The 16,433-nt window shown below is 53.4% G+C and overlaps 2 protein-coding genes across 2 annotated transcripts; both read right to left on the bottom strand.

Annotated features, from left to right (window-relative positions):
- Window positions 1-9,624: 9,624 nt before the first annotated feature.
- Window positions 9,625-12,026, bottom strand: HCAR1 (hydroxycarboxylic acid receptor 1). The gene has a single exon (XM_036449715.2). The coding sequence runs from the start codon at window positions 10,947-10,949 to the stop codon at window positions 9,951-9,953; it is 999 nt and encodes a 332-aa protein (XP_036305608.1). The 5' UTR covers window positions 10,950-12,026; the 3' UTR covers window positions 9,625-9,950.
- Window positions 12,027-14,715: 2,689 nt separating this feature from the next.
- Window positions 14,716-15,135, bottom strand: LOC118725517 (60S ribosomal protein L36a-like). Its single transcript, XM_036449414.2, has one exon. It carries the CDS (start codon window positions 15,082-15,084, stop codon window positions 14,764-14,766), a length of 321 nt encoding a protein of 106 aa, XP_036305307.1. The 5' UTR covers window positions 15,085-15,135; the 3' UTR covers window positions 14,716-14,763.
- Window positions 15,136-16,433: the final 1,298 nt, after the last annotated feature.

Here is a 16,433-nt window from a genome sequence, read left to right as displayed (position 1 = left end):
TACATTCAAGGATGCCCAGCCAATAAGCGTGGGCCCTGGCTGGTTCGGCTCAGTGGATACAGGGTCGGACTGAGGGGTCCTGGGTTCTATTCCAGTCAAGGGCACATGCCCAGGTTGTGGGCTCGATCCTCAGTAGGGGGGGGAGGGCGTGCATGAGGCAGCGGATCCATGATTCTCTCTCATCATGGATGTTTCTACCTCTCTCTCCCTCTCCCTTCCTTTCTGAAATCAATTATATATAGATATAGATATAGATATAGATATAGATATAGATATAGATATAGATATAGATATTTTTTTTAAGAGCAGAGCGTGGGTGTGGCTTGGCCCTGGCATGGAAGCCCGTGTTGCTGACCGTAGCACACGTCGCCTGCATTGAGGTCACAAATACCACGCGTCTCGGTCTCCCCCGCGATGGGTGGTGTTTGTGTCCCGGCCTCGCTGCCTGTGGTCATCCCGGTTCTCCTCGGACAGATGTGGGCTGGTCAGTGCCGCTCGCACAGTCATCCTCAGGATCTTGATTAACCACAGGTCAGAAAGGCCGGCCAGGAAGTTACCTCTGGGAGCAAAAGTTTGCGAGGGACCCTCCCTTTCTACATGCTACAATTTTATCATGTTTGTGCAGGTTTTTGCTCTTGACGGATTGATTTGAGAGACGGAAAGAGAGGAAGGGAAAGAGAGAGGGGGGAAAAAAAAGCCACACCATCAGTTCGTGGCCGTGGACAAAGTTAGACCAGAATAACAGATATTGCTAGGCGTGGGGAAAAGAGAAGGCTGGAGAGGCTGGGCGGCTCTGGCCTCGTCCCGAACCAGCTCGGAGCCCCTCCGCTTCCCCCCAAGATCTCGGGGCCTGGGGTTCCGAACCCGGGGTTTGTCACCCTTCGCTCTGTGGTCGGCAAACGCCTTAGTCCACAGAGCCAAACGTCAACGGGTCAGCGACTGACATTTCTGTGGAGAGCCACATTTTTTAAACGTAAACTTCTCCTAACGCCACTTCTTCAACGTAGGCTCGCCCAGGCCGTGGTATTTATTCTGTGGAAGAGCCACCCTCAAGGGGCCCGAGAGCCGCACGTGGCTCGAGAGCCGCAGTTTGCCGACCACGGCCTTAGGTGGTCCGATTAAACAGGGCAGCAGCCAACACAACCATAGCTGACTGGTGTGAACGAGACAAAATTATACCTTTTTTTCCCCCCCCTAATTTTTGTCAGATCAGCAAAAAGCACGCTTCCTGGTGTGCTGCAGAGTCTCGGTCGTCCGTTGATGTGGGCGGGAGAGGAAAAGGGCTGGAAATCGCTGTTTGACGCCAAAGCTCCTGGGCCGTGGGCAGAATGCCAGCCCGCCCCCCGGGGCCGGATGGGGGGGGGGGCCTGCGGCATGGCCGCCTCCCCTGGCCGCGGGCGTGCTTCGTCTTGTGTGCGTCCTCCTCCGTGTGTCTATCCCTCTTGCCGGCGGTGAGCTCTACGGAAACTGGTTCCGATGAGTCACGTCGGCAGTGACGCCGCCGGGATTTGAGGCAAGTTCACTTACCGCCCGTGACTCGCTCCATGAACTCGAGTCTCCATGCCTGGTGCTCGTAGTCCAGCTTGAATGTGTGCCAACGAGCCGGGTGGAACTAATTTTTTTTTTTTAATTGAAAATAATAGGGCCCTGGCCAGTGTGCTCAATGGTTAGAGCGACAGCCTGAGGGTTTGATTCCTGGCCAAGGGCACATACCTGGGTTTCTCTCTCTCTCTCTCTCTCTCTCTCTCTCTCTCTCTCTCTCTCTCAAATGAATGAATGATGCTGGGACCGTCAGATAGCCACCTGCCCTGTACCCCGAAATTAACACAAAATGCACCAAGTCCCTGTGGTGCGCAGGCCGACGCTCTGTTAACCGAGCCGCACCGGCCAGGGTGAGACTTTTGAACCAAAAGCATATATATATGCCTTCTGTAATCAAATACATTGAATTATTATTAATATTGTTTTTTTAAAGAATGAAATCTGGCCGACCAGTGTGGCTCAGTGGTGGAGCACCGACCTATGAACCAGGAGGTCGGAATTCGATTTCCAGACGGGGCACACGCCCAGGTGTGAGCTCCATCCCCAGTAGGGGGCGTGCAGGAGTCAGCTGATGAATGACGCTCATCGCTGATGTTTCTCTCCCTCCCTCTCCCTTCCTCTCTGAAATCAATAAAAAAAAAAAGAAAAAATTAAAAAAAATATATATTTTTTAAAAAAGAATGAAATCTGAAAGGCTCTTCACGAATCTCCCGTCCTTCCTCTCCTCCATGGCACTCAGGTGATGCGGCCCAGCCCGGGGCCTTCTGCCCTGGGGCCTGGGATTTCCTGCTGTTCCCGCTCTGCTTCCCACCTCCCTGCGCTCTCTCTGCCTCACCTTTCCCCTCCGAGTCATCAGCCGGTCCCCTGCCCCCATCCCCGGGCCTCAGCTCCTGAGTCACTTCCTCTGAGGAGTCCCCCCCCCCCCCTGCTACCTAAGCCAGGATGAAGGGCTGGGTTCTCCTGTGGAGCCCAGCCCCCCACACTCATCACAGTTACCCTGAGAGGAAACCTTACTTCCCCCCTTGGATTCTATGGCAGAACCCATGGGGTCTGGAGTCTTGTTTTCCATTGTGTTTCTGCCGTGCCTGGTGCTGAGCTGTGCCTAACGTGCTCCCTGAAAGAGGGAAGGAAGGAGGGAAAGAAGGAAGGAAGGAAGGAAGGAAGGAAGGAAGGAAGGAAGGAAGGAAGGAAGGAAGGAATCTTCACAAGAAGTAAAGCACTGACCCCTTCCCACGCCTGCTGTCTCTTCACTGGATGCTCAGTATGGATTAGGCCCATAGGTGAGGCCATCTGTTTATTCCACCTCAACACCTATCATCTATGTATCATCTATCATCTATCATCTACCATCTATCATCTATCATCTATCATCTATCATCTACCATCTACCATCTATCATCTATCTATCATCTATCATCTACCATCTACCATCTATCATCTATCTATCATCTATCATCTATCTATCATCTATCATCTATCTATCATCTATCATCTACCATCTATCATCTATCTATCATCTATCATCTATCTATCATCTATCATCTATCATCTATTATCTATCATCTATCATCTATCTATCATCTATCATCTATCATCTATCTATCATCTATCATCTATCATCTATCTATCATCTATCATCTATCTATCATCTATCATCTACCATCTATCATCTATCTATCATCTATCATCTATCTATCATCTATCATCTATCTATCATCTATCATCTATCATCTATCTATCATCTATCATCTATCATCTATCTATCATCTATCTATCATCTATCATCTATCTATCATCTATCATCTACCATCTATCTATCATCTATCATCTATCATCTGTCATCTACCGTCTATCTATCATCTATCATCTATCATCTATCATCTACCGTCTATCTATCATCTATCATCTATCATCTATCATCTATCATCTACCATCTATCTATCATCTATCGTCTATCTATCTTCTCTCTTTCTACCCACTGATCCATCCATCTGAAATTTAGGGCCCCGGTTTCATGGATGAGCTCAGAAGGGTCCCTCGTTTAGTTTAATGCTCTGCTGTCACCACCTTAAAGTTATTATTAAAAAAACACACACATATTTTATTGAGTTTTTACAGAGAGGAAGGAAGAGAGATGGAGAGTTAGAAACGTCGATGAGAGAGAATCATCCACCAGCTGCCTCCTGCACACCCCCCACTGGAGATGTGCCCGCAACCAAGGTACGTGCCCTTGACCGGAATCGAACCCGGGACCTTTCTGTCTGCAGGCCGATGCTCTATCCACTGAGCCAAACCGGTGTTGGCAAAAACTCTTAGTATTGCTTTGAACCAGGGGCCTCGCGTTTTCGTTTTGCCTGGGGCTGCCGTCACCGCCTGAAGGGGTCCTGACTGGTCGGGAACCTCCGTGGAGCAGAAGGCCTGGGAGGCAGGCAGGCCGAGTCCACGGTGGCCACGGGCCCACCCTGTTCTAGACTGGTGGTTCTCCGCCTTCCGAACGCCTCGGCCCTTTAATACAGCTCCTCGTGTGGTGGGGACCCCAGCCATAAGGTTATATTCATGCTGCTTCATCACTGTGATGTTGCTACTGTTATGAATCGTAATGTGAATATCTGTGTTTTCCGATGGTCCTAGGAGACCCTGCTAGCGGTTCTCAGCCTGTGGGCCGCGACACACAGATATTTACATTAGGATAGCAAAATCACAGTGATGAAGCAGCAACGAAAATAATGTTGTGGTTGGGGGTCACCACACACGAGGAGCTGTATGACAGGGCCGCGGCATCAGGAAGGCAGAGAACCGCTGGTCTAGAACCGTTACCAGTCAGCTTGACCCCTCGTTCTAATCCTCTCCCAGCAGCCCCTGCACTCTCATGACTTTAGACCTCATTAACCCTTTCAATATATTTTTTATTTTTTTATTTTAAAATTACAGTTGACATACAATTTTACATTAGTGCAACCTTGTGATTAGACATTTATATAGGTAACTTAATGAAGTAATCACCCGTTAAATGCAGTACCCGTTCTTGTATTACTGACGATATTTCTGTGCTGTACTTCACATCCCCATGACTATTCTGTAACCACCAATTTGTACTTTAAACAAACAAACAAAAAAATCTGTACCTGAAGCCATTTTCCACTGATTTTTAGAAAGAGTGGAAGGGAGGGAGGAGGGTGAGAGAGAGAGACGTGGATGTGAGAGAGACACATTGATTAACGGTTGCCTCTTGCATGCGCCCTCATCTGGGGATCGAGCCTGCAACCGAGGTGCGTGCCCTGAGCTGGGAATCAAACCCGAGACCCTTCCCTTCAGTCCTCAGGCTGATGCCCTAACGATTGAGCCACCAGCCAGGGCTCCAATTTGTACTTCTTAATTCTTTCACCCTTTCCACCCATTCCTCCATCCCCCCTCCCACTTGGCAACCGTTAAAATGTCCTCAGTATCTACGAGTCTGTTTCTGTCCTGCATGTTTGTTTGGGTTTTTAGATTCCACACGTACGTGAGACCATCGGGCTTTGTCTCTGTCTGACTTAGTGCGCTGGGCACAATGGCCTCCCGGTCCACCCATGTGGCTGCAGATGGCGGGGTTTCATTCTTTGTTATGGCTGTTCTTCCTAGTCCACGGTCTATGTGCCCACTTCTCTATCCATCCGTTCATCTGTTGACGGATACTTAGGCTGCTTCCCTATCTTGGCTATTGTCAATCACGCTGGGATGCATCTGTCTTTTCAAGGTGTTAGGTTTCTTTGATAAAAGCCCAGAAAGTGGAATGGCTGTGTCCGATGTCTCTTGTGATAAGCTCTGTTTTAAAGTCTATTTTTAATCCTTTCGCTTTTACTGAAGGGTAAGGCAGGCCTTTCTGAGAACAGACCAGAACTGGATGGTTTTTGCACTGTCGGCACCAGTAAAAGGCACCTTTTGTTGTTTCCACACAGTTTCCGTAGAACATATGATCTAACATTCATTCTAGCGTTTGTGGGACTTCCTGAAAGACCCCAAGAAAGAGGAACAGAGTTTCTTCTAAGTCGATCACATTTCCCTATTCCAGGTAGTTTAAACCGTCTGTCAGCAAAGTATCCTCCCCTTCCTTTCGATTTCTGAAGAACTTTTTTATTTTTTATGAGAGAGAGAGAGAGAGAGGGGACGAGAGAGAGAGAGAGAGAGAGAGAGAGAGAGTGAGAAGAAAAGAGAAGAGATTGATAGACATATCTCTGCATTCATTGGTTGATTCATGTATGTACCCTGACCTGGGATCGAACCCACAACCTTGGGGAATCAGGACAACACTCTAACCAGCTGAGTCAGGGCCTGAAGAACGTTTCTTTTCTTTCTTTCTTTCTTTCTTTTTTTTTTTTTAAGATATATTTTATTGACTTTTTACAGAGAGGAAGGTTGAGGGATAGAGAGTTAGAAATATCGATGAGAGAGAATCATCGATCAGCTGCCTCCTGCACAGCCCCCTACCGGGGATGTGCCTGCAACCAAGGTACATGCCCTTTCGGCTCACTGGTTGATTCTTGTGTGTGTCCCAACTAAAGATTGAAACCACAACTTTAATATATCAGGACAATGCTATTTAGGCCGGCTCCCTTTTGAACACTTTTTCCCCTGCTTTTTACCTGGCTGCTATTTTTTTTTCTTAATACATTTTATTGATTTTTTTTACTAGTACAGAGAGGAAGGGAGAGGGATAGTTAGAAACATCGATGAGAGAGAAACATCAATCAAGCTGCCTCCTGCACACCCCCTACTGGGGATGTGCCCGCAACCAAGGTACATGCCCTTGACCGGAATCGAACCTGGGACCCTTGAATCGCAGGCCGACGCTCTATCCGCTGAGCCAAACCATGGAGGGCTGAAGAACGTCTCCTGATGAGATTTGGTTTTCGTCACATTCTCTCAACTTAAAAAGGGGAGCAAAATTGGAGTCGAGTCTGCCTTTGGGCTTTTGTTTGATTGTTCTTCTATTTGCTCTCGCTGTGGTGCAGTGAGAACCCCTGCCCGCGGTGAGCTTTTGAATTGTTTAGACTTTTTTCCCCTGTGGAGGGTAAAATCGCATGAGCCGTTGAACATAGCGTCAGGCACACAGAGCGTGCTTCAGGAACCTATTTTTACTGACGTGAAGCGATCGTGGAGCAGCCCGGGAGAGGATGGGAACTAAGAATAGGCTTAAAAGCAGAAGTGTGGTCGAAACCGGTCTGGCTCAGTGGATAGAGCGTCGGCCTGGGGACTGAAAGGCCCCGGGTTCGATTCCCGTCAAGGGCATGTACCTTGGTTGCGGGCACATCCCCAGTGGGGGGTGTGCAGGAGGCAGCTGATCGATGATTCTCTCTCATTGATGTTTCTAGCTCTCTATCCCTTTCTCTTCCTCTCTGTGAAAAATCAATAAAATGTATTTAAAAAAAAAAAAAAAAAAGCAGAAGTGTGGGTTTTCACAAATCCCTATCAGGCGGGGTGTATGGTTCTTTGATGCTGATAGGACTCCTGGCCTTCACTCCTCCCCAGGTGGCTGGGAGCGGGGATTCTGGAGGTGGCCGTGTAGCAGCTACTTAGGGGGGCTCTGAACCCCGAAGGAAATGACTTACGTGCCTCCCTCTCTTTATGTTAAAGTATCTATATATATATAAAACCCTAAGCAACCAGCAGACAGTTCAACAGTTTGACCGGTGGCTATGACACACAATGACCACCAGGGGGCGGATGCTCGACGCACAGGCATGGAAACATGGAACAGTCTGATGGACCTCGGAGGGCAGCGGGGAGAGGGGAGGGCAGGAAGAGGTTAACCGAAGGTCTTACGTGCACACGAGAGGCCTGTTGCACAACAGCCGCTCCTCCCCGTGCCCCTGTGGGGTCCCTCGGCCTGGCCTGCGGGATCAGGCTGCACCGGCTCTCCCATGTCCTCCCAGGGGTGCCGGATTGTGAGAGGGCGCAGGCCAGGCCCAGGGCCTCCAGTGTTAACATAAACAGCCGTAGTATTGAATCCTGACTGCCCCACACTGTGCTTCCTGTTTTCCAAGCACCTTATTCACCCAGATATTCACTGACCAGCTACTATGTGCGGTCACGGAGCTAAGCGCGGGGACTCTAACCGTGAGCTAAGGCCCCAGGGGGGATCAGGCTGAAACCGGCTCTGGGTCTTACATTTGTTGAATCTGCCCAGTGACCATTGAACCCAGTATCATGCCATCGTCACCCCCGTGGGGGGCGGGGGGGGGTTAAATGAAAGCAGAAAGTGGTTAAGTAAAATCTGCCCCCACGTCACACCTCTCGCAAGTGGTTGCGTTGGGATTCACGCTTTGATTCCTTCCGCCTCCTCGCAGGGCTGTCTGGAGGCCGGAGAACAGAGCTCTGGTGAGGAAGGTCCCTCGGGGCGGCGAGGAGCCGGGAGCCTGAGGACCGGGTGAAGATGCCGGAGCGTGAGGTTGGCTGGGGGTCGGTCCCGGGCGGACAGCCGTCGTGTCGTAGCATCGCCTGGATGTGGGGGCCACGCGTGTATGGGGGCCACTGAGCCCCGCCCCACCCCCGTGAGGGGAAAGCCCTGCTGCTTGCAGCCACCGGCTGCAGACGGCACTGGCAGGCTGAGCGCCGTTAACCGCTCTGCCTCCCCCTGCCCCCCCCCCAAACCCTTGCTGTCCCATTGGAGGGGACTAACGACCTTCCAGGGAAAAGGGACACGGCTGGGCGCCTGGCACAGAATGTGAATTCAGCAAATACCGGAGAGCGAACGAATAACTTCAACTGTCACTCACACAGGCAGAGGCAGCTCCACCGCACTTGGCACCCCCAAAGCCAATGGGCTTTTCTTCTTTTATTTTTTAAAATATATTTTTATTGTTTTTTTACAGAGAGGAAGGGAGAGGGAGAGAGCGTTAGAAACACCGATGAGAGAGAAACATCCATCCGCTCCCTCCTGCACACCCAACGGGCTTTCCTTCAGGCACTGAGCTCCCCCCAGCCCCACCCCGCAGCCTGTCCTTGGAAAGGCAAAGGCTGCAGAAAAGATGGGGCCTGACAGTTCCTCCAGGAGGCCCGAGCGGGTGGCTGACAGTTCCTCTCGGGCTTCTGAGAAATGAACGAGGGTCCCTCCCTCTCCCTCTCCCCTCCCTCCTCTCCCCTCCCCTCTCCCGTGAAGATGAACTGCACACAAACAGACATTCCAGGCTGCAGAGCCCGCTCAGCCCCACGAGAGGCCCTGCCTCAGCCCAGCTTCCCTCTCCAAGGCGAGGGAGGGTCTCAGGGCAAAGGAAAGGAAATACTGACGAGTCACCAAGTTCACCACCTCCCGGGGGAGAGAGAGAGCGGGACAGGTTCAAACACTGTGCCTGTCTCCTCAGCCGATTAAAATGAACGGGAGCCAAGCTCTTCCTAACCTCCCCCAACCACACACACACACACACACACACCCCTCCACCTAGCACACACACACACACACACACCCTCCACCTAGCACACACACACACACCCTCCACCTAGCACACACACACACACACACACACACCCTCCACCTAGCACACACACACACACACACACACCCCTCCACCTAGCACACACACACACACACACACACCCCTCCACCTAGCACACACACACACACACACACACACCCTCCACCTAGCACACACACACACACACACACCCTCCACCTAGCACACACACACACACACACACCCTCCACCTAGCACACACACACACACCCTCCACCTAGCACACACACACACACACACACACCCTCCACTTAGCACACACACACACACACACACCCTCCACCTAGCACACACACACACACACACACACCCTCCACCTAGCACACACACACACACACACACCCTCCACCTAGCACACACACACACACACACCCCTCCACCTAGCACACACACACACACACACACACACCCCTCCACCTAGCACACACACACACACACACACACACCCCTCCACCTAGCACACACACACACACACACCCACACACCCCTCCACCTAGCACACACACACACACACACACACACACCCTCCACCTAGCACACACACACACACACCCTCCACCTAGCACACACACACACACCCCCCTCCACCTAGCACACACACACACACACACCCCTCCACCTAGCACACACACACACACACACACACCCTCCACCTAGCACACACACAATGTCCTGTCACTGCCGTCCCATGACACGAACACAACCCCACTCCCTGCTCAGCGGGCCGGGACCCTCCGAACACACACACACACACACACACCCAGCAGCCTGTGCACTGCGTCTCCAGCGGAGCGAGGGGCATGCGGCCCTTCCAAAGCCCCTTACCCCCTTGGCTGGAATTCATCCTTTTTTGTTCGCCCGTCCGTCCGCCCGCCCGTCTGTCTGTCTGCCCTTCTGTCCGCCCGCCCGGGTGCCGGCTCAGGGCCCGCAGGGCCGGCTCTGCCCACTGCTGGCCGCGGCGGCGCCGCCCTGGCGGCAGAGGCGCGCGATGGGCAGCTCCTCGCGCCTCGGCGCCCGCAGGCCGGGCACCTTGAGCCGCGCCCAGAGGCGGGGGAAGGCCGGGCTGGAGAAGCAGTACACCAGCGGGTCCAGCACGCTGTTCATGTAGGTGAGGCTCAGCGTGACGTGCAGGGCGGCGTGCACGGCGGGGTGGCAGGCGCTGGCGGGCACGGTGCACAGGAAGTAGAGGCGGGCCGCCACGCTGGGCAGGTAGCAGGTGACGAAGACCGCGGCCACCACGCCGATGAGGCGCGTGGCCCTGCGCAGCCGGGCCTGCCGGGCCAGCCGCCGCCGCCGCCGCAGGCTCCACACCACGCGGCCCGAGCAGAAGAGGATGGCGCCCAGCGGCAGGAAGAACTCCAGCTGGAACATGATGTCGTGCCAGCCGTTGGCCGACTCCATGATGAAGCTCTCGCAGGAGGGCGCGGGCGGCCCGCCGGGCGCCGTGCACCGGTGGTCCTCGGTGAGCAGGTGCAGCGTGCCCAGCAGCACGGCCGCCCAGAGCCCGAGGGCCAGGCCGGCCGCCCCGCGCTTGGACACGGCGTTGGCCGCGTGGTGCGGGTGCACCACCTTGAAGTAGCGGTCCACAGCCACCAGCGTGAGGAAGACGATGCTGCCCGCCCGGTTCAGGGCCAGCATGAACAGCACCAGCCGGCACGGCGCGTCCCCGAAGGCCCAGCGCCGGTCCCGCCGGTAGTAGTCGGTGCGGAAGGGCAGGCACACCATGAGCAGGAAGTCGGCCACCGCCAGGTTGAACAGGTAGATGGTGCTGGGCTTCCAGGTCTTCAGGGAGAAGCAGAAGCCGCACAGGGCCAGCCCGTTGCCCAGCGCGCCCAGCACGAAGAACAGGATCAGCAGCGGCGGCATCACCTGTGCCATGGGGTCCCCCTGCAGGAGGCAGCACGACCCGTTGTCCATGGCGACCGGCCGGCCAGCCGGTGGGCGGACGGCCGGACGGCTGGACGGCCGGACGGGGCGGCCGAGCTGGCGAGTGCTTCGGAGGAGGCCCCGGGGGTTCCCGCGGAGACGCAGAGGCTGATCTGAAAGCCGCAGCTCCCCTGCGGCTGTTTTTCTAACTTCCTGGCCCCCGGAAGCGGGTGCCCGCGGGTGCCCACGGCCCGCACAGGTGGTGGGCGCAGGCAGCCCGGACGGACGGACGGACGGAGAACAGCACGCAGCTCCAGCCGGGGAGACGGGAGCCTGGGGGGTGTGGGGGGGGGCCTGGCTCCGGAGCCGGGGTCACGAGCTGCCTGTGTCCCCGAGAACCCCAAGAGCGAGGCTTGGGGACGTGGCCATTCGTGGGGAGCGGCCGGCAGGTCCGGCGCGGCTCATGCTGGCGAGGAGACGGGGAGACGGTCCTGCTGCAGAGCGCAAAGCTCCAGCTCGCCGGCTGCCCGGGAGGCACCGAAAGAGCTTGTTTGTCCTCCCTCTCTCCCTCCCTCCGGAGCAGGAATACAAACATTTCCCGGAGGGAGCCCTCCCGGCCCGGCCCGGCTGGCCGCAGGGGCCGGCGCTGCTTCCCTCCCTAACCTTTGCCTGGCTGCCCCCGGCTGCTCCCCCGTCCCAGGGGGCCCTCCTCCGGGCGCTGCCCGCCCGCAGCGCGACAGCAGAGAGAGGCCCCGAGCCATTTCCTGTGCCCACACCCAGAGCACGCAGCCAGCCCTCACCGCCCAGAAGGGTCCGCTCTGCGGAGGGAAGGAGCTGTCAACGCCACCCCGTGGGCTGGGCTCCACCGCTTTGCTTTGAAGCGCGAGGGCCTTCCTCCCCTCCGTTCGCCACCTCCCGCCCTTGGCCTCCCTCCCTGGACTCCAGTGACCCGTTACACAAGCAGCGAGGCCGGCCGTGACCTGAGCCCCAGCCGCTGCTCATAGGTCTGTCTCCATGGTGCAGCCTGCGCGGCAGCCCCGGGGCCCCTCTGCTGTTTGCAAAAGAGGATTTGGCTCCGAGCTTCCCGCTGGCTGCTCCGCAGAACCAAACTCCGGGATATATATATATTTCTTTCTTTGTTTGTCTTTATATATATTTAAATATACTTTATTGATTTTTCACAGAGAGGAAGGGAAAGAGATAGAGGGCTAGAAACATCGATGAGAGAGAAATACATCGACCAGCTGCCTCCTGCACACCCCCCACTGGGGATGTGTGCCCGCAACCAAGGTACATGCCCTTGGCCGGAATCGAACCTGGGACCCTTCAGTCCGCAGGCCGACGCTCTATCCACTGAGCCAAACCGGTTTCCGCTATATATGTTTTTTTATTATTATTATTTTAATTGCGTGCTGAGCCCATTGGTGGGGGACGAATGAGGCCTGGGGCAGTTGGTCAAGAGAGGCAATCTCTAAAACAATCGCGGATAAAATTAGTCTCTGCTGAGATTTCCATCCCTTTGGTTTCTTTAGATAATCTCTGCCCTGAGCCTGGGCTGCCAGCTTAGGGAAGGAGAAGGAGCTGGTGAGGGAAAGCCTGCGGGGTGCCAGAGGCAGAGAGAATCCTTCCCCTGAACCCCCCGACGCCCCAGCAGCACAGCAGCCTTCTCCACGCCCCCCTGCCTCGCCTCCCCTCGCCTGGACCCCTGCCACCGCCCAGCAATTGAAAGGGTTGCATTTCCCAACTGGCTTCCTCTCCTCTGGTCCGGCCCCTGTAATTCCTCTCCCATGCGGCAATGGGGTTTTTCTGAAGTGCAGATGTTATCATCCCCCTCCCCCCCACACACACACCACCACCACCTAAAAGCCAGCGTGAGTTCCTTCCATCTGCTTAGGCGTCAGCTACACGGCCCTGTGAGCCATAGCTGGTCCTGAAACCAGTTTGGTGTGGCCCACGTGCTCTGAAAGCCGGGGCTGTCCCCTCGGAGCCTGTATTTCCAGCCTCTCGGGAAACGGTGAGCTCTGGCTACGTGGGCCGCCAAGCCCACAGAGTGACAAGGAGCTGCGGTGGAGAGAGCTGTCCCTTTAACCAGGCTCTTGCGCCCTGACCGGTTTGGATCAGTGGATAGAGCGTCGGTCTCCGGACTGAAAGGTTCCAGATTCGACTCCAACCAAGGGCATGTGCTGGGCACATCCCCCAGGAGGCAGCTGGTTGATGTTTCTCTCTCATCGATGTTTCTAACTCCCTATCCCTCTCCCTTCCTCTCTGTAAAAAATCAATAAGCTATATTTTAAATATAAAAATAAACAGGCCCTGCCCTAGCCAATTTGGCTCAGTGGTCAGAGAATCAGCCTGTGAACTGAAAGGTTCAGGGTTTGATTCCGCCAAGGGCACATGCCTGCGTTGCAAGCTTGGTTCCCCCGTAGGGGACCTGCAGGAGGCAGCTGATCAATGATTCTCTGTCATTATTGATGTTTCTGTTTCTCTCTCCCTCTCCCTTCCTCTCTGAAATCAATTAAAAAAAAACATTAAAAAATAAATAAAAATAAACAGGCCCTTTTGCCACAATCCCCACCACTCCCTAGGACCTGGTCAACCTCATTCACTCACAGGCAGGGCCTCTTTGGGATTTTGTCCTTGATAAAAGGTCACCCCAGGCCTTTCCCCGGTGGTACATTTCCAGCATCATTCTCCTGCCCCCTTCCCGCCTGCTTTGGCAGTCTTGTCACATCTACCCTGTTTCCCCAAAAATAAGACCACTGTCTTATATTAATTTTTGCTTCCAAAGATGGGCTAGGTCTTATTTTCAGGGGATGTCTTATTTTTCCATGAAGAAGAACACGGTACACATTTATTGTTAAATGAAAATAAAGGAAATTTATTACCTGTATACGGTACGGTAGTACGGCAGTTGTCAACATAAACCAGACAAACTATGAATCCTACCGTATCAAGAATTTACTCATTTATTCCATGACAATCATGTCATCATCTTCTGGAACATCATCCTAACACTCCAATTCCTGAATTTCCTGGTGAATTTCTTGTGACTCCATTTCTTTCAGAATCAGTGGACCAAATCTCTCATGTTTAGCTTGGGGGGGGGAGCTTATTTTCGGGGGGATGCCTTATATTTCACTCAGGAGGAAACCTGTAAGTAGGTCTTATTTTCGGGGAAACACGGCAGTAAATCAGTGTGTCCGTCAAACACGGATATGTGGCTCCCCCGCTAACCCACGCGGGTCTTGGCGATAAAGTCCATCCATGATCTCGGCAGGAAGGGCATAGGCTGAGGATCTGGGTGCCTATGCCCTGCTTTTCAGGGGAGCTCCCAGCAGCCACTGTCACTCCGGGGCTTGGGGATCCTGGGAGAAGGTGGTGACTGAGGGGGCGGCTGTCACACCCCCGGAGGAGGCCAGGTGGGGAGCTCGGAATGCCTCCAGAGGGTCAGCAGGCGGAAACCCCTCCTGATCCTCTGATAGCAAAAGCTGCCGAGCTTCTCGGAAACACCAGTGCTTCCCCTTTCCTGCGTAAGGCCCCCCCTTTCTTTCCCTCCTCCTTTCCTGCCGCCTCAGCCACCTTCCCTTTCTCTTTGAGTAGAATTAGCTGGAAGGCAGAGGACGAAGGAAGGAAAGGCTGGTTTCTGTTTCTCTGAAAGTCTAGACAAGACAAATCTTTTTTTTTCTTCTTTTTTTTTCTTTTTTTCTGGGAGCCTGAAACTGCTCTTCAAAAAATAGTTTTTAAAAATGTATACCATGCCTTAGTCCGTGGTGCTCAACCTTCCTAATGCTGCAGCCCTTTTTTTTTTTTTTGAAGTTAATATATCATGATTTTATTGTCATCTAATAAAACAAAATATGACGCTCTAGAACTGGATCACTTGACCCTTTCTCTTCTTATCTCCTCCCAGTTCAAAATGCTTGCATCTCTTAATAGCCAGCATTCTCTTAGATCTGCAGTTAGGCTCAACGCATTCAAGCCTCAGCACAATCTTCTTTGTAGTTTTAGCCTTTTTTCGGAAAATAGGCTTAGTCTGCCCACCATAGCCACTTTGCTTCTTGTCATAACGCCGCTTTCCCTGCGCATACAGAGAATCCTTGCCCTTCTTGTACTGTGTTACTTTGTGGGGTTGATGCTTGCCACACTTCTTACAGAAAGTTCGGCGGGTTTTAGGAACGTTCACCATGTTTGCAAGCGCTATCAGCAGTGAAAGGAAGGCTGCTGCAGCCCTTTAATGCAGCTCCTCATGCTGTGGTGACCTCCAGCAATAACATTATTTTTGTGGCTACTTCATAACTGCAATTTTGCTACTGTTATGAATTGTAATGAAAATATCTGGGTTTTCTGCCGAAGCCGGTTTGGCTCAGTGGATAGAGCGTCGGTCTGCGGACTGAAAGGTCCCAGGTTCGATTCCGGGCAAAGGCATGTATGTTGGTTGCGGGCACATCTCCGGGCACATCATCGACGTTTCTAGCTCTCTATCTCTCTCCCTTCCTCTCTGTAAAAAATCAATAAAATATATATTTTTTAAAAATCTGTGTTTTCCGATGGTCTTAGGCTCAACCCACAGGTTGAGAACCGCTACCAGGGTCGCCTAAGACCATCGGAAAACACAGATATTTACTTTACGACTCATAATAGTAGCAAAATTGCAGTTATGAAGTAGCAAGGAAAATAATTTTATGGTCGGGGTCACCACAATATGAGGAACTGTATTAAAGGGTTTCGACATTAGAAAGCTTGAGAACCACTGCTCAGTGGATAGAGCGTCAGCCTGCAGATTGGCCTTAGGGCCATTATTTCATTTTAGTTCATTTAAAATTTAAGGCCGAAACCAGGTTAGCTCAGTGGATAGAGCGTCGGCCTGCAGACTGAAGGGTCCCAGGTTCGATTCCAGTCAATGGCATGTACCTTGGTTACGGGCACATCCCCAGTAGGGGGTGTGCAGGAGGCAGCTGATCAATGTTTCTCTCTCATCCATGTTTCTAACTTTTTATCCCTCTCCCTTCCTCTCTGTAAAAAATCAATAAAATATAGTTTAAAAAAATTTTTTTTTTTTAAATTTAAAAGCCACTCGTGGTTTGTGGCCAACGTAAAGGAAGCCTTCTGGAACCTCCCTCTTTGGTCTGGGCTAGACCCTCCTCTCTGCACATTCCTGCCGCCCAGGGCTGGCATGGCTTGCTTCCTCGTCCTCCTCCAGCCCCCGTCCCCCCCCCCAGCTCTGGGAGACCAGCGTGGGGCCTGAGTTAACTTTCTGTGCCCAGAGCACAGCCCCGCGTACGTGGGCGAAGGCGTGAGCAGATGGCTCCAGGCCTCAGCAGTGACCTCTGGCCCAGAGGAGACACCCGAACAGGATGGGCGTAGCCAGGGAGCGCGAGCCACGCCTGCCAGGCTGCTCTGGCGGTGCCACCTGCTCCGATGATGCCCGGTCAGATAACATCACTTTCCATGAGCCGGGCGGGCGCAGGAAGCGGGCATTCCTGCGGGGGCCCGGCGGGTGCAGGAGGAGGAGGAGCGGCTGTGTGTGGTGGCGCG

This window comes from Pipistrellus kuhlii, unplaced genomic scaffold (assembly GCF_014108245.1).
Source record: "Pipistrellus kuhlii isolate mPipKuh1 unplaced genomic scaffold, mPipKuh1.p scaffold_m20_p_20, whole genome shotgun sequence".
In the NCBI taxonomy this organism is placed as follows: domain Eukaryota; kingdom Metazoa; phylum Chordata; class Mammalia; order Chiroptera; family Vespertilionidae; genus Pipistrellus; species Pipistrellus kuhlii.
Note: the sequence above shows the minus strand (reverse complement) of the source record. Positions and strands in the feature narration are given on the sequence as shown.

Coding starts and splice junctions, on each gene's coding strand:
- LOC118725517 (XM_036449414.2), bottom strand. CDS start 15,084: ATGGTGAACGTTCCTAAAACCCGCCGAACTTTCTGTAAGAAGTGTGGC.
- HCAR1 (XM_036449715.2), bottom strand. CDS start 10,949: ATGGACAACGGGTCGTGCTGCCTCCTGCAGGGGGACCCCATGGCACAG.